The sequence below is a fragment of the Brassica oleracea genome, chromosome C9 (genome assembly GCF_000695525.1).
Source record: "Brassica oleracea var. oleracea cultivar TO1000 chromosome C9, BOL, whole genome shotgun sequence".
Classification (NCBI taxonomy): Eukaryota; Viridiplantae; Streptophyta; class Magnoliopsida; order Brassicales; family Brassicaceae; genus Brassica; species Brassica oleracea.
This window is the reverse complement of record NC_027756.1, coordinates 44,830,804-44,848,605: the sequence shown is the minus strand read 5'-3', so window position 1 is coordinate 44,848,605 and position 17,802 is coordinate 44,830,804. Positions and strand designations below refer to the sequence as shown.

Below are 17,802 nucleotides of genomic sequence, written 5' to 3'. Positions count from 1 at the left end.
TTAGAGTTTAGGGTTTAGGGTTTAGAGTTGAGAAATGAGGTTTTGGGGATAGATTTCAAATTTTGAAAAATAAAAAAATTAAAATTTTCAAAAGATAAAATGTTATTTTGGTCATTTTAGTTTTTGAGTGCTATTTTTGTGATATAAATTTAGAAATTTACTATTTTGGAGATTTTCAATTTAAAATATCTTTATTTGTTTTTTTCAGAATAAATGTCGAAGTCAAACAAAAAAAACCACCACGTGTCGAAATAATTGAATCTTCTGAAGAGGATAATCTTGTGGGGTTCCAGACAGAACACGACTTTGAGTTGAGACAAAGAAAAGCAAGGCGAAACTGGAGAAGACAGATCGACGAATTCCGAGAGAATGACCATGGTTAAAGTTGAAGAGGAGCCACGAGCTTCCGTCGAAGGTGGATGCGGTGTTGGCGGCGAGGAGATCGGCGGTAACGGCACCGTGCATGGTTCCACCGCCGGATCTGTCGCCGGAGAAGGTGCTGAGAAAGAAATTCACGAAGCTAGGTATGTTGTTTTGTTTGGAATCGTTGAGATCGACTAGGATGTCCATATATAGAAACAGAGGGAATATAAAGGATTTTAGTTGCTATTTTGGGAAAGTCATCTTTACTAGCTTATTCAATAAGCCTTATTGGTTTCTTCTCAAAACATCAATTGTTCATCTCTTTACTGTGGTGCTTCTTAATAGGTCCTTGGAAGTGCCTTCCTCTGAGCCAGAAGCTTCAACGATTCGTCCTAATCAGCTTACTATCTTCTTTGGTGGGAAAGTTCGTGTCTTTGATGGAATTCCAGCGGACAAGGTTGGTACACTAGACCACATTCTGCTTCGTGTTTTCTCTGTAAAGCTCAGACTTCAAGTTCTTATTCACTGTGAACCATTTTCTTACAGATTCAAGAAATCATCCGTATTGCTGCTGCTGCTGCTAAATCCATAGAGACAAAGAACTCTACGAACACCAGTCCTGTCGCTTCTCCAGCACTGAACAGAGCTCCTTCTCTCTCAAGCACCTCCAATGCAGCTTCCCCAGCTACTCAGTCATTCCCCATTCACCCTATTTCATTTTGCAGATCTGCTGCTGGTAAGTATTCGATTTTCAGACAGTTACACAGTAATCGTAAATACATTGAAAAATGGATATTCTCATTAAGTTTCCGCAATTCTCAGATCTACCAATTGCAAGGAGGCATTCGCTTCAACGATTCCTTGAGAAGAGACGTGACAGGTATGTATAACTGAGAGGGACTTGTAAAGACAGATTGATCAATACTCATTACCTTGAGGTATTGTATTCAACAGCAACGTTCACACTATTTTTTTTTTTTGTAGATTGGTCAGCAAGAACCCTTACCCAGCTTCAGACAAGAAGACAGATGTCCCAAGAGACAGTGCTTCTATCGAGGAGTATCCGACTGCTTAGCAGAAGATCAACCTTCAAGGCTGTAATAATAAGCTTAACGAACATATCATTCCTATTAAGTGAAACGTTATGATAATGTATCTTCTGTGCTTCTCTGTGTTGTATGATAGTATGTGTACAGGTTTGTTAGACAAACCGAATATTTGTTTGCAGGTCTGGAGTGGGCCGACATGCTTTATCATTTTACATTTTCTTAACCTATAACTCTTGATGCTGTTTTTATTGTACTTGTTAAAATGCTTACATCAGTGAAATGTTAAATTGTAGAAAAAAATGAATTAAACTTTCTTATATATTATTTATAGTCAAAAGGATGTAATATCTTGAAAACAATAGGTTTCGTTTTTGGGGTTTTGTTTTGAAATTCTGAAATTTCATTTACAAAAGATTGAAAGGAGGTTGTTGTTGTTGACATTTCATTGTATGCTCCCACGTGATCTTGAATGGGATGGGAGTTAGATTTATGAAGAATTATATGAAAGTGGCGACGGTAAAATGTGTTTATTTAGTCATCATCCTGGTTTATAAATGTATAAGTTTTTTTTTTTTGGTAAACTATAAATGTATAAGTTAATGCTTGTTGTTGCACACCTTTCAAATTTTAAAACATGACGGTGGTCTACGAAAAAAAGGTTCAGTTGTGGATTATGCTATCTCAGTACTTATGTAGAGTATGCCTATCTCAGTACTTTCAGTGGGCTATATGGAAGCCCATTAATCAGTAACTTGATAAAACGTCTGCTTAAATTACATCCCCTATATACTAAAAAGCAAATCGCATGGCCAATCCTAACATCACAAGTGGAAAATCTTTAAAACAAAATTTTCAGAAAAATAAAAAGCAAAACACGTGGATGAATTTAAAAATAAGGGGAAGAAACATTACTTCCTATGCATAGCAATTCCCATGCATAGCAACAAATATCCGGATCAAATACAGATTTTATATGTGTGTATGTAATTGTATTAAAATTAAAACAATAAAGGATAGATAAAATATTAAATCCATAAATTTAAATTAACAATGAAAAGAGATAAATATAGAATAACTACCCACGATTATTTTTATTTATCCCACGAACCATTTTCCTAATTATTTTCAACTGCCCCATCATCACACGATAGTTTCATAATAACCTTTCTCTTTATCACCATTGTTTCACCTTTTTTTTTCTCACCATAGTTTCATCTCTTTTTTTCTCCCCATCGTAGCCAAAACACTCTGCACAGGTTTTTGCTTTCTATCAATATTCTTAGAATAATTACTTTCTTCTTATCTAATATATCATCCAATCTCTCTTTCGGCAGAGTTTAGGTTGAAGATGCCACTGGAGTATACTGCTATTTCCGAGCTCAATTCATGTAAAAAAGAATGGAAAATCAGAGTGTTGGTCTCACGGATGTGGGAGTACTTCTCCAAAAATAAACCTGAAGTTGTTCTCGGGCTCGAAGCTATCCTCCTGGATGAAAAGGTGTATACACTTTCATATCTAAAAATATTTTGTAGATGAAGTTGTTGAGTGTATACCTAAATAGTCGTTTGTTTTCTAAAAATATGTGCAAAGGCTGTTGTGGGAAAGCTACACCATATTTCAACCCTGTGACTAAGGAAATTGAGGCCAACAAATATTCATGTGTCTCTTGCGAGAAGGATGAAACCATCACAACAATGAGGTAGTATTAAGTTCTATATAATATAAAATTTTATTTTTAACAAAACTCTTATAATCCTTTATTTATACACATTTCGATTATATTTACATCAGGTACAAAGTGCAAGCCAAAGTAGCTGATCATACTGGAAGTACATCTTTTCTATTATTTGATAGAGAGGTTATACAATTCATTTATAAATCTGCTTATGAATTTCTTGAACAACAAGTTCAGGTGTGTTTCCAATTGATTCTTCATATATTTCATGTTAGTATGATGCAGGGTCTGAATATAAAATATAATCTCAGACATGTTCTTCTTCTATTATTTTTTATTTTAACCGTGAGAGAGAGATTCCTCAAGAACTAATGGATTTGGAAGGAAGAAAAATCATTTGGATTATCTGTGTAAAGGGTACAGAGAAAAATTACCGGCAACCAAGTTTTAACGTTGTCAAACTCAGTGATAAGCCTGATGTGATCCATAATTTTCACACCAATATGACAATGGAGGTATGTTTCAAGCTATCTTGACTTATTTATGGGACTTAGACATACGAAATGATTATGTGAATGGTGATTCTTTGCCAATAAAAATCACCTTCAAAAGTGCACCTATATCATCATTTCGTATTCATTTATGGAACTTTGTTTATGGAACTTACGCTTTGTTTTTTATGGAACCTAACTTTGTTTTACAAATTTTAGGTCCGTACACAGTCAGAACTCCCTTTAAGTTCAAGTTCATGTTCTGGAATGCAGGTTAAAGACTCATACGAATTTGTTCATAATCATTTGTACTTTAAATAACATGAGAAACTATATTGAATGTACATTTATTACAGGTGGAAAATATATCTTCAGAAGCAAAGAACAACGGTTCACCTTGCTCTCCATTAACTCCAATCACAAAACGACAAGGAAGTCTTATTATTGATGATGAAGCAATTCAAGAATCATCAACAAGGTCTAAGAGAACATATAAAAAGGCTAGAGGAGAAAGTGATAGCAAAGTAGAGAACATGAAGAAAGAAAGCACAAAGGCAAAGCATTAGGAGGTTGAGCAGGTAAAATGATCTTGTGTTGGTATTTAATTTAACTTCAGTTTGTATAGAGGATTATATCTTTAAAAACGTTGATATTAATCTTTAGTTATGTAATTGTATTGAATTTTTAAGTAACTTTTATGTTAAGTAAGTCTCAAGTAACTTTCATAAAGAAAAATACTAAGAGTGATTAAAAGAATTGCTATGAAGTACTTGAGACTTTGGAAACGAGGCTATGAAACTCAATGTATAAGAACTTATTACAAATAAACAAGTATTATATATGTTTTCACTAGATTCGTTCCTAATCTCTTCCTTCATCTTTTCTAAATAACTTATCTAACTTCGTATTCATGTCTTCTTCGTACTTCACCACTCCCACATTTTATTCCTCTTCTTTAAATCCTCCATCACATTCTTCATCTTCTTACTCTGCTTAGGTTTATTGATCTTTAATATGTAGTAACTTCCTCTGCAAGAAAATACTCTCCGGGGGTGATGGCTATTATACGAGATACAAATGTCGTAACGTGGAAACAATTATTCATGTGTGGACATGTGTTAACGTTTAAACACGTCATTGAAAATTATATGTCATTGAATTCTTTTGATTCAATTAGATTATCCTAAAATCAGATTTTTTTTATTATGACCCATGTTCACCCCCACTATCCCGTGCATAATTGTTATTAAACAAACCACTTTAACATTTTCTTATCCCACTAAATCAACTTTTCTTTTTTTGTCAACAATATTATTTTCCCCGTATATTACCGAATTACTAGATTCTGACCCGCCCTTTAAAAGGACAGATATATTTTTTGTTTGAATTTTTTTTGAGAAATTTAATTTTTATATTTGTGTTATTTTTGTAATCATATTGGTGTTTAGTATTAATTTAATTTAATATAATTTTTGGTAACTATATTAAATATGTAAAATTGCATAATTATATGTCATATGTATTTTAGAAATTATTTTTAAACTTTATTCCTAAAATTTGCAACATATTATATTTTCTTATTAGTTACCTAACATAATTAGTCAAGAAAAATATTTGTATCCAAAAAATCTGACTCGGAATCGAACCAAAAATCAAAGTCTCATAATCTATTAGATTTGGCATATATACTCGAATGGTTCTTAAGTGTTATATCCGAAAACCAATATCAAATCCAACACGCACAGAAAACCGAACAAAAGTTTTGAAAAATATTTGAAAAATATTTTTTTAATATATTTTGTTAAATATATATGTAAATGGGTTAATAAGGTCTTCACTAAACATTTAATAAATATTTTTAATTGAATAACCTATGTAAAATCCGTTAAGCTAAAACCCGTAGAATATATTTTTATAAATAATACTTCCATAATAATATCAACTGATCATGTTCCTAATTTAATAGAATAGATAGATTAAATAATTTAATTTTCTTATAAAAAAACTATTTATATTTCTTGTTTATCTGAATTGATTCATGAATTTTTATTGTATTGGTCTAAATTTTAATCGGTTTTGAAAACTATATATTATTAAGTTATATATATTTGCTATGATTTTTACTCATGGGCTGTTGGTAGTTGTATATCATGATAATAACAAATATTTATAATTATATATTATAAAGCTAACGCTGACAAAAAAATATTATTAAGCTAATAAATATTATTTATTTTTGTCTAAAACTAACACAAATTATTAAAAGTGGGATTGTTTTTGGGTTGTATAGGTATTTCTATTAATGATTTGTATGTGGAATAGTTGATCATCATCAAAGGGATATTTCATGAAGTCTATATAATCACGTATAAGTTTCATACTAATAAATAATATTATACCTCTCAATTTTTAATAGTATGAGGTAAATTACGGTTAGTTTAAAAAAAACGAATATTACGGTTGCATAAAATTCGTTGTTAGTGGAAGTGGTTAATTTAGATGCAGTTATAAAATATGTTACTTGGACCAAACATTTATCAATTGGACATGTTGCTATTTTAATAGAATAGATAAGTCTCAGAGACATGTGAAAACAATTCATCCGTGCTCCTATTAACATGAAAACCTTCCTACTTTCCTCCTTCCATAGTACAAACCAAAAAAGGAAGATAATTGTGATTCCACCAAAAAAAATATCATGAACAATTTGGTAGCAGCCTACAAATCATTAGTCAAAGAGCTTTTGAAGCGGCTGTTTACAAGCTTTCCACAGCTGTTAAATCTCCAGATGGTCTTTCATTTGCTGCGACGGCACCTCCACCAAACAATGATCAAAGCGAGAGTAGCTTATAATATATTTAAAAGTTACTAATTTATTTAAATTTACAATTATAATAAGATTATTCAAATTAAAAAAAAAAAGATTTTTGCCAGTATATAATAAATAACAAAATATGCAATGCTAACAGAGCCGAGGTTGATGCTTTGTTTACGTAAGTGACATGCTACTATGTGAACATGCACTCATGCAAATATGCAATAACGTAAAAATATTTCAATATGCAAAAGACCCGTCAACGCTGCCTTTATTATATTGAATCATAGTAGCCGAAAATGCAAGAGATAAACAAAGTTTAAAATAGGGAAAACATAAGAATGTAGCAATTCTGAAAGTGACGAAAACTAAGTGGGGTTGACGGTTTGATCGACTTGAAACTATTCACTCACGGTAATGTTTGCAGCCTTTTTCTTTGTCTACAAGTCTGAGGATTTTCTTCATCAACTCCCATAGCTATCTTCGTAGCAACAACCGTGTAGCTGACTGCTGCTGTTGCTTGTCCACCTTCTTTGTCAATGACTGGAGTTTGGTTGCTGCTGCTACTCTGAGATGCAGTTGTACATATGTTAGTTAAAAAATGTTTATCAATACTTACATTTTCTATCTAAAAAAATGTTTGTTAGTATTATGCTAATTTTCTAAAAGTAGTATATATCTAGTTGACTAATTTTAAATGTTTTTTTGTTAGTTTAATTTATTTTATATGGACTTTAAAATATATGTGATTTTATTTCAAAATCACATTCTTTCTTAAAGGAATATTAGAAAATTCCTTTTATACATTGTAAATTGTTTAGATGATTTTTTTGTTACTTTTACTATTTTATCATTATGTTACTATTTTATTTTTGTATAAAATGTATTTTACAAATGTATTCTGATGTTTTATACCATTTATATTCTGTAGTATTATTTTTTAATGATTGAATTATATACTTATTGTTTTGTTTATGGAGAAAATATCATTTAAATCATCAACTTTCAAAATCTGGTTGAAATAAAGCAACAACTTTTCCGTGAACCTAAAAAACATTCAACTTTTGTTGACAAGCTACTTTGATCATAAACTTCTGTGCCATATTTTTTTAGTCATGTACGTAGTTAGTCAACAGTTATAGTTAAGTAACAGTAGACCTAAAATGCTTTTAGAGTTGATTTTTTTTGGTAAAAAAATATAAATCAATATTTTTCTAAAAAAATGAAGGTTAACTTTTGTAATAAATAATTCAGTAACTAAAACATTTTATAAATATGAATACTGAATAAATAAAAGTCTAATTTTCATTACTTTCTTCAAAATAAATATATATAATTTTCATTTATATTGTAATATAGTTAGTTTGATATATCATTAGTTAAGTAATCATCAAAAAGTTTTATAATATTTACGACAATTATGTAACTTTTTGTAACTATTTATATTGTCTTAACTGGATTATTTTTCACAATTTTATTGTCAAAATTTTGATTTTTTGTAAGATGTTAATATTTGTTTATTCTCAGAAAATTAATAGTAGAGGGATTTTACATAATTCCATTGATGTAGCAACATTTTGGATCTTAACCGTTTTTGGTAAAACTTATTTTCGTGCTGAAATGCAAAAGGAATCTGATAACACATTTATAGAAACTATATAAAATATATTTTGAATATCTGTATAATAAACATAAAGAATCATGAAGAATACATCTATCGATATAATTTAAATATTAATGTTATAGTTGTTAAAAATATAGTTAAAGATATTTAAAATCAGATATTTAAAAAAAATGTTGCTTTTTATTTGTGCCAAAAAATCATCAACTTTAAATGTCATTTTAGACCTGTTTAAAAGTTAACTACTGATAGATCTAAAATGGTATGGTCAACAAAAGTTTATGGTCAAAATGGCTTATCAAAAGAAATTGAATATATTTTTTGATTCACAAAAAAATAGTGTTTTATTTCAACCAAATTTGAAAATTGATGATTTAAATGACATTTTTCCCTTTGTTTATGCAAACTATATATACACGTTGCCACCATCCTACCAATCACACACGCCATGTGCGCCGCGAGCATCCCGAGCCAAAGTCCCTGGAACCCGAACCCAAACCAAAACGCCATAATCATCTCAATCGGTATGGGTATCGCAAGAAGGAGCAACTTCTTCCCTTCTCTCAAACTATCTTCATAAGACTCCTCTAAAACCTCCTCGTCGCTACTTTGCTTCTCTTCCAAGAAAGCGATGTAGATGACGAGAAAGACGACAAGGTTGAAATTTGACAAGACACCACTCAAGGCGATACCTTTTATACCAAACCCGAGATACTGCACGAGGAGAAACGTGATGGGTAAGTTGGAGAATATTCGCGATCGCTGTGCAGATTGATAAAGGCAGAGTCTTTGACTGGATCTTGAGATAAGCTCTCAGTGGGTGTAAGAAAGATTCAACGAGGAGATCAGGAACAGAGTAAAGCAGAAAGATGTGAGCTTCAGCCGCGAGATCCTCGTCCTGTTTCAACATTTCAAGGATTTTCTTGGTCTTAATCCAAAGAAGTGAAACAGGGAGAGATGTTAAGAGGAGGAGGATGAGTCCTCGCTGGATTGTAGCTCGGATTGCACGGAACGCTGGAAAGCAGATTGATTCGACGCCCATGGTTAAACCGGAGAAGAGAGAGTAACAGGTTATGTTGGCGAAATCAAGTGCGAGGGAGCCGCCGGCGAGAGTGGAGCGACCGAGACCGCCGAGGAAATACAGAGAGACGTAGTAGCGGAAGTAGAGGAGGAGACCTGGGAAGAACAATGGGAGAGAGATTCGTTTAGGAAGAGCATCGTAACAGCCTTTGATTTAGAAATTGTTTTTTCCCAGTTTTTGTTGGAGAGATGAAGATGAATAGAGAAAGTGAAGAGAAGAGGATTTTGGTGTGTGCCAGATATGAGCCTTTGTTGTGTTTATATAGATGACGAAGAGAAGAGGATTGTGTTCACACGTCCACTTTTTCTAGTTTGGTTATAAAAATTATTATTATTATTAGGACCGATGGATTGAATCATACACAAGAGTTCATTCGTGTTCCAAATTCACAATGTTCATTAGCTATCATCTCTTCCCTAGAATCGTTGTGTGATAATCAAAGAAGAAAGTTACGGTAAGGAATAAACTGTAGTTAAAGAGAAAATATGCAGCAAGGCATAATTTGCTTCTTATATTTTTTGTAGGGTTTGTTTCATGCGTGTCTACTGGTACATCAAAACAAAATCTTCCAATCCGAGAAAGTGATCATTTAGTTATTGTTATAGACGTTTGTGTTGTTGACTGATGGTTTTTGTTTTTGTTTAAATCATACCGGGAATTTGCTATTGATTGTTGTTGATTTTATTATAAAATGTTTTTTCGAAAGCATACGATTCTAAAGTGATTTATTTTTTTATTAAAAAAAATAGATATTAATATACTTGTAAACATTGCAATTGGATAGTTTGGTAATTTCATTTAGGAATAAGTGTAGTTTTCCAAAATAGATATAAAGTGATATGAATTTCAAAATAAAACCTCTTATGAATGTATTTTTCCAAATTTTCCCATAAATAAACTGGACACGATATATTGTAATTTTTTATCATCTACATTATAACATCCATTTTCATATATATATTTTGTACTATTTTACATTTATACCTTATGATAGTTTATGGCGCTGGAACGCAATCCCTTTGACTGAGTCCAATGCATGTTGGACGAAACTACCTTCATATTATTATGAGTTTTTTTTTTTGCTAAAACTCATATTATTATGAGTTTATCTTAGGCCTAGGCGTTCGGATCTTCGGATCGGGTTCGGACCGGTTCTTTTCGGATCCGAATTTTTTCGGGTCTTAAATATTTAGACCCAATAGGTACTTAGAAATTTTCGATTCGGGTTCGGGTCGGTTCTTCTCGGGTACGGATCGGTTCGGGTCTATAATTAAAATATCCATAAATACCCGTAATTTTTCGGGTCCATATCGGATCCGGGTCGGGTTCGGATATTTAGGATCTGAAAAAGACATGATATACCCAATTCCATCAACTTTAGTTGAATATTTGTCATATATATCTAAAATTTTACAAAACAGCTTAAATGAAACTATTAATAATTAAAATAAAACATTTTAAAACTCTAAATTTTACATTTTAAAGCTTTATATTACTTAAAAAATGTTAAAAAATAATAACAAATGTTTTTCACAAAAGATATTAATTTCAACTAAATCATAAAATAATATATATAAAATAGAACACAAAAACATCATAGTTTTAGATATACATGTTTTTAAGTCGGGTACAAATCAGTTCTTATCGGGTTGGGTCTATTCGGGTCGGTTTTTTTTGGATCCGGATCTATTCGGGTCGGTTCCTTTTCAGTTCCGGTTCTTTCGGGTAAAAAAATTTAGACCCAAAAAATACTTGTACATTTTCGGTTCGGTTCTAGGTCAGGTATTTTTGGGTCGGTTCCGGTTCGGATCTTCGGTTCCAGGTTAAAATGCCCATGCCTAGTTTGTCTCTTGTTTCTTCATTTATTTGTTTTATGAAAACTGATAATATATAAATAAATAAACTGGACACGATATATTGTAATTTTTTATCATCTACATTTTCATATATATATTTTGTACAATTTTACATTTATACCTATATATCGTCTTGTGTTATGACTCTCGGAATGCTAGACGACGAATGTGTCACACTACTGTTTTTTTTTTTTTATCTTAAACAAAATAAATGAATTTAAAAGAAACAGAAGTCAACTATCTCAGCCGGTCAAAAATTAAAAAGAAAATTAGAAAAAAAAAAATCTATATGAGTCTATAAATGTTTGTTGTCAACAAAAAAAAAACACTTTAAATTATTTGTCACATTAATAATTTGTCTAATATTTTTGTCTCATTAACATTATAATTACTGTTAATATGATTATACCCTTAATTTTTTAAAAAATAAACTTAATTAAAATATATAATATTTGTTTTTGGCTTTTTAATATAATTTTGTAAGTAAAAAAAGGTAATTACAAAAAGGGAAAACAACAAGGTAAACCTAATATTTCATGGCCAATTTGGCTAGAAAACCATGAAAGAAAAGATTATTAGGAATCCATGCAAAAAATAAGTTAATTAGCTAGTCGGATAGAAGAAGATAAGCAGCATTGCCAGCCCGGAATATCCGGTGGCCTAAACCAAAATAAAAAAATGTGGCCATTAATTTATTTTCAGAAATTTTGAATTTTGTTTATCATTACTATACTTTTATTTTATATAGGAAAATGTATTGTATTAAAACCAAATTTATGTTATCTTTTAAATCAAACAAATATAACAGTTTAGTTGTGATTGGTGTAAATTTAACCTGGATTTTTGGTAAGTTATTTTACAATTATATAAAGAATCAAGAAAATCATAAAAATATAAGAAAAATGCATTACTATATGTGTTTGAAATATAAAATATGACTCTCTTATACTATGATAAGTTAGATGACAATAAATGATAGTTAAAATGATATAATATATATATATATATATATATATATATATATACACGTGATTATTAGCTATAAAAAAATACACTAGGAAAGATGATAAGTTAGACAATAAGTGATAGTTAAAATGATATATATATACACACGTGATTATTAGCTATATAAAAAAGGACACTAGGAAAGTATGAGAGAAAGGAAAATGACTAAATATTCTTTACTATCAATTATATCTAACTAGGTCCGTGCGGGCGGGACGTGATTTTTAAAATAATTTCAATAGTTGGAACATATGTTTAATAAACAGTATTTGTGTTATCTTTTATATTTTTTCTACATTTGTTTCTTGAGTTATCTTTTGATTCAATTTGGAATATGAAAAGTAGATGATAATGTTTTGATTGTAATGGTGTTGTGAGTTGTCTGTGTTTGTTCGAGATGACAGAATTTTTTGTTTCTGTAGAATATTAATGGAAGCGATGGACATGTTTTTTTTTATGGTTACGTATAATTGTTTTTAATATTAATATACTTAGCCTTTCATGTTTCTCTTCCTAAACAGAAACCTGGTAGGAGGAATAAAGTCATGAAGGAGTAATAATGTTTTCATCACTTCGATCTTGTCTTCTTGTGTGAATTGGTGGAATTTGCTTTGTAGAAGTTAAGAGTCCTTAGTTTACAAAAAAAAAAAAAGGTGTTAAAAGTCCTCATTTTGTGACGTACTTGTTTCACTGAGGTCTTTGGGATGATGCAGAACCCGTGGTTTATGGAATTTGTTGTTGCTATCAACCGTTTTAGTTTTTCTAGTTAGTTGAACACCATATGAATTTGGAAATCTGGATATTGAATTATTTGTGTGTTTGGCACTGTTTGTGAATCGTATTTGTGACTTAGTGCGTGAAAATAGAGCAACGATCTGTTGTTAATAGTGATTCTTACTAATATGAACGTGAATCACCGGAAGCGTCAGGATTGATAAACCATGAAAAATCCCATTGTGTGTGATATACAATCATTTTCGTATGAATGTGTTTGCTTAGTTTTTGTCCATGTTCTTTTAAAAACTGGTGAATTTAATAATCACTATCAAATGTTAAAATTCTCAAAAAGAAGCAAATAAGTTGTTAAAAATAAACTCTCTTCTCATTTCAAAAATATAGTTTTGAAGATCTATGTAGTCAAATACATATTAGCGCTCAAATTCTATCAACGAAAAACAGGGAAAATGAAAAACATAAAGATTAATATGCCTGCACTAAATTAACATATAGCTTAGTGTGGCCAGCTGAAAAGTATCATAAGCACCATCTATGTAGCTTATGCGGGCATCAAGACCTAGGTCTTGTCACCATAAACATGTAATTTTGATCAACCTCAGATACATAATGTGAAGGGGACAGATGAATCAAGAACATAACCTTAAGTTAGTCTAGTGGCCCGTGGACATGAATTGAATATGCAAGAAAAATAAAATGTGAAACAACTTTCTGAACAAAGAACACCATGAATTCCTCAGTAGTGTGTTGATGAAATTACTCAGTAGTGTTTGTACTACATGAATTCAGCCGCACAAAAAACACCATGAATTCCTGAACACTTGAGAAAGCCAAGAGACATCAATTAAACAGTGTATTTAAACTTGATTTACAAAGACTTAATGAAACGCAGAGCATCATTTACCTGACACGTGTCGCCGTATCCTGCGTCGATTTATCTGCCTGATGCTGAGGTGGCGGGCTGAGAGGAGAGAAAACCCTTTTTTATAGTAATATAAATAGATAGATAGATAGATAGATAGATGAGATTCTATTGAAAGAAAACGCCGAGAAAGTATGAGAAAAAGAAAAATACTAAATATCTAATCAACATTATAATAGGACACTTTCAAGGCTCCTTAAGGTGTCCACGTGTGCACTTAGTGGGTACCACCTTATTATTATTTTTCCCAAACCGCGTGGGCTAAATGAAATGGGCTTCGTGTTTGTTCATAGCTATTGAATGGGCTTAAGGGTTGCTCCTGCGTTTTGGTGAGAAGAAAGACCGACCCCTCGCCTTCTTCCAGATCCTTCACCTATGGTCGATTCCTCTTCGGTCTTATCGGATTAACTCGATCTTTATGGCTGTCTTAAGTTCCTCGGACGACAAAACGTCAACCTCTAACGCATCCAGAAGACCATATATATAGATTCTTCATGAAATCAGGTATCGCCCTCCTCGCTACTTTTTTTCCTCCCCTTTGTCATCCTGGTTATAGTCTCAAATTGTGTAGTCTGTTGGTAGGAATTATAACTGTTTGGTTTTGTTTATATGTGTAGTTGAAACCGTATCCTTATTGTTTTCATAACAGGAACGTGACCGTGTTCATGTCTTTATGGGATGAGGCTGCATCAGCTTTTAGGGGTCTCTTGAAAGCTGGGGATAAATCACAGTCCGTGATGCTGGTGACCACAGTTAATCCTAAACTCTTTGGAGGTAAGAATCATCTGGTTTCTAATCCATATAATGTTTTTATATATTTTCCTCACAAGTTTATTCTCTGTTCAGGGAATCTGTATCTCAATTCCACACAAGGGACTAGGTTCTTCTTTGACACCAGTATCTCTGAAATAGCAGAGTTTGTTAGCATGTAAGATAATCAAACTTAAATAGTAGCAAAATCTCAGCACGTCTTAATCATAACAACATGTTATATCCAGCATTGGATCTACACCACCTGAAGATTATACATGTGTCGACACGCTTGAAGGAGTCAAGAAGAAGGAGCTTGTGTCAATAGGGGATCTCAACACATTCATCTCGAACTCTAACGAACAGGTTGTTGTCTGCCTTTGTTTACTCCAATATATATATTCACTATTTTTTATACTTTCAATTGACTAAAATATTACTTGTGGGCAGATCCAAGAAGCTGATTTCCTCTGCAAAGCCCAGATTGTTGGTGTCATTCAGGAAAATGGGTGGTTCTTTGTGTCTTGCACTGGTTGCCACAAAAAATTGGAAAAACGTGGGACGTCATTGGACTGCAGCAGATGTGCAACTTCTGACGTGACTGGTGTTGTTAGGGTAACTTTGTGTAGTCTTTAACATTTGGTTAAGCGGTTTCATGTAAATATCCATTTACCAGTCCATTACTCAACGTAAGGTTCCGCGTTGAGATTGCTGTTGATGATGGCAAAGATAGCGCAACGTTTGTTGTCTTCGATAAGGAGATGAACAAGCTCACCAAACAGGAAGCTGCTGTGCTTGCCCTGGATGAGGTATCTCCTTCTTCCCTGGAACCATTTTGGTTTCTGTACGCATTTAGTGTAAGTCAATATAACTTGCGATAACTGGCCGCATGCTGCAGGTTTCAAACGGTGGAGAGGAGTATCTCCCAAGTTGTCTTGAAGAGCTAGCCGGGAAGGAGTTTGTGTTTCAGATCCGTGTAACACCTTTCAACTTCACTCCCAATCACCGTACCTTCACCTTTGCCACCATCTCTGAAGATATCGAGGTTGTCTAATTTAGCTTATCACTATCTTTACTGACTGGACTCTTTTTAAAAATATCACTTTCATGTATCTCAGGCACACTCTGAGAACAGTGGAGTTGACACAGGATTTGAAGTTTCGTCTTCGGGCCCGTCTGTTTTGGGAGTCAAGATGAGTGAAGAACGTGCATCAGGCAATCATCCAGGGAATGCAGACGCTCAGCAGAAACGCAAGCGTGGCCGTGAGTAATTGGGAAAACATATTCCTACAAACCCGTCATCAGTCTTATTTGTCTTTTTTTAAAAATACTTCTACTAGCTATGCTTCTCATTATGAGCTTTGATCTCTGTCGTTATCGTTTTGATTTCCATGGATATTTTCTTATTTTCTGGATTATTAATGAATCTTTGACGGGTTAAATTTGATTCATAAACCTAAGAGTACTGTTTCTTTAAAAAAATTGATTTAATATAGAGAAAATTGGCGGGAAATCAGCCGGAATATGCTTAGTATGGATACATGAATCCGTTAGTTTGATGAAAGTTATATTTAATCTAGATTGCTACACCATGGATGCACACTTTTACGGTAACTTAATGCACTAAATAGTTAATAAATCTTCACCATTAATATTATAGGTATAAGTATTTCTATAATAAGCATGTAAAGTAAACACTCCCATTACGTTGAAAAGGTCCACACAACATTTCCAAAATTTTCATGCAAAAATAAATTTACGACTCATTATATTAACTTATTTCTTTCGAATAGTTAACCAACACTTAGATATGGCCTTTTCATTTGGACCTGAAAAACCGACCCAGCACTGACTCCCAAGAATCCAAACCGGAACCGAAACTAAAATTAACAAATACTGTTGGTCCAAATTTCTTTTCACAACAGAACCAGACCGGAAACTACCGAACCGAATAGACATAGCCCCCGAAAAATAAATATTAATAGATCCAACCCAGAAAAAACAGTTATGTACCCGATTTAAATACATGTGTATACAAAACTATAGTTTTAAAGAAATATGAGGCTTTCAAATTTTAATTTAAATATTTTTAACATGTTTTAATTTAATTATTCATAATTTATTAAAAAGATATTTGGTTCAATTTAACAAATATATGTTTCAAATCAATATGATAGAGTTGAATATGTCATGTCGTTTTCGGACATTAGATATCCGAATCCGACTGGGGACAATATGCATCCTAAAATATTACGGATATTTAGTCGGTATTTTATTTATAGAAAGAATCAGCCCTAAAATATTACGGGTATTTTGTCGGTATTACGGATATTTAGTCGGTATTTTATTTATAGAAAGAATCAGCCCTAAAATATTACGGGTATTTTGTCGGTATTACGGATATTTAGTCGGTATTTTATTTATAGAAAGAATCAGCCCTAAAATATTACGGGTATTTTGTCGGTATTACGGATATTTAGTCGGTATTTTATTTATAGAAAGAATCAGCCCTAAAATATTACGGGTATTTTGTCGGTATTACGGATATTTAGTCGGTATTTTATTTATAGAAAGAATCAGCCCTAAAATATTACGGGTATTTTGTCGGTATTACGGATATTTAGTCGGTATTTTATTTATAGAAAGAATCAGCCCTAAAATATTACGGGTATTTTGTTGGTATTTTAATTATAGAACCAACCAACCAGTATTGATAAATTTTTAATTGAAATATCTATTAATAATATCTTCTCATAGTTTACGACGTCCATAGGCAAACTCTGCTGTTTCAACGTTTAACAAATTAGGTTTTCATTCAACTTCTCCTCTTCTTCTTCTTCTTCTTCTTCTTTTTTTTTTTGATAATCCAGGGGTTCCCCGCTTCGCGGATCATTCCCCTGGGCCCGGTCAGGCAGCGGTCCACTTCACCCGGGAGGGCTTTACCTGAGCTGGATCGAACCCAGTACCGCTTTGGTGTCCAGAAGAGGCAGGATAGTTTCCGCATGGAGAGGGAATCGAATCCGGATGGTAGTTGCCACCACAGGTCCGTCCTGCCACTTGGATTACCTCGTCCGGACTCTTAAATTTTTTAAACTTTATCTCCCAATCGATCCGTATACTTGCGTTCACCTTCCGTTCATTATCGTCATAAATCCCACAATAAAATCTAAATTCATTTCAAACAATTCAAACCTCAACTCTCCATCTCCCGTATCAGAAAATGAAACCGTCAGTTGAACTGGAACTATATAAATTAGAGAATTATAAGAGGAAGATCAACCTACTGATCCCGTTTCTGGTATCCTCCTTCCTCAAACTTGCGAAATGGCTTCGTCTGCTACTATCGATTCTCAACAACCTCTTCCTCACTCCCCCTTCGCTGCGCATCGTCTCTCAATCTATCCATGCCCGCCTGCTCCGTTTTTGGGACTCCTCAAA

At 32.6% G+C, this 17,802-nt stretch overlaps 3 protein-coding genes and 1 long non-coding RNA gene across 4 annotated transcripts; all 4 read left to right on the top strand.

Moving 5' to 3' along the window:
- The first annotated feature begins 294 nt into the window (after positions 1-294).
- LOC106315902 (protein TIFY 3B-like) lies at positions 295-1,635 on the top strand. The gene is made up of 5 exons (XM_013753744.1): positions 295-524; positions 709-820; positions 910-1,099; positions 1,186-1,243; positions 1,348-1,635. The coding sequence occupies exons 1-5, from the start codon at positions 370-372 to the stop codon at positions 1,436-1,438; spliced, it is 606 nt and encodes a 201-aa protein (XP_013609198.1). The 5' UTR covers positions 295-369; the 3' UTR covers positions 1,439-1,635.
- Positions 1,636-2,600: 965 nt separating this feature from the next.
- Positions 2,601-3,103, top strand: LOC106317792. The gene is made up of 3 exons (XR_001265234.1): positions 2,601-2,668; positions 2,747-2,910; positions 3,004-3,103. It is a non-coding gene; the product is annotated as an uncharacterized LOC106317792 (long non-coding RNA).
- A 264-nt stretch (positions 3,104-3,367) lies between these two features.
- Positions 3,368-4,203, top strand: LOC106317669. Its single transcript, XM_013755450.1, has 3 exons — positions 3,368-3,603; positions 3,799-3,852; positions 3,936-4,203. The coding sequence occupies exons 1-3, from the start codon at positions 3,460-3,462 to the stop codon at positions 4,143-4,145; spliced, it is 408 nt and encodes a 135-aa protein (XP_013610904.1). The 5' UTR covers positions 3,368-3,459; the 3' UTR covers positions 4,146-4,203.
- A 10,066-nt stretch (positions 4,204-14,269) lies between these two features.
- LOC106316846 lies at positions 14,270-15,743 on the top strand. The gene is made up of 7 exons (XM_013754708.1): positions 14,270-14,388; positions 14,461-14,542; positions 14,613-14,730; positions 14,815-14,979; positions 15,060-15,173; positions 15,263-15,409; positions 15,483-15,743. Exons 1-7 carry the CDS (start codon positions 14,280-14,282, stop codon positions 15,633-15,635), a joined length of 888 nt encoding a protein of 295 aa, XP_013610162.1. The 5' UTR covers positions 14,270-14,279; the 3' UTR covers positions 15,636-15,743.
- Positions 15,744-17,802: the final 2,059 nt, after the last annotated feature.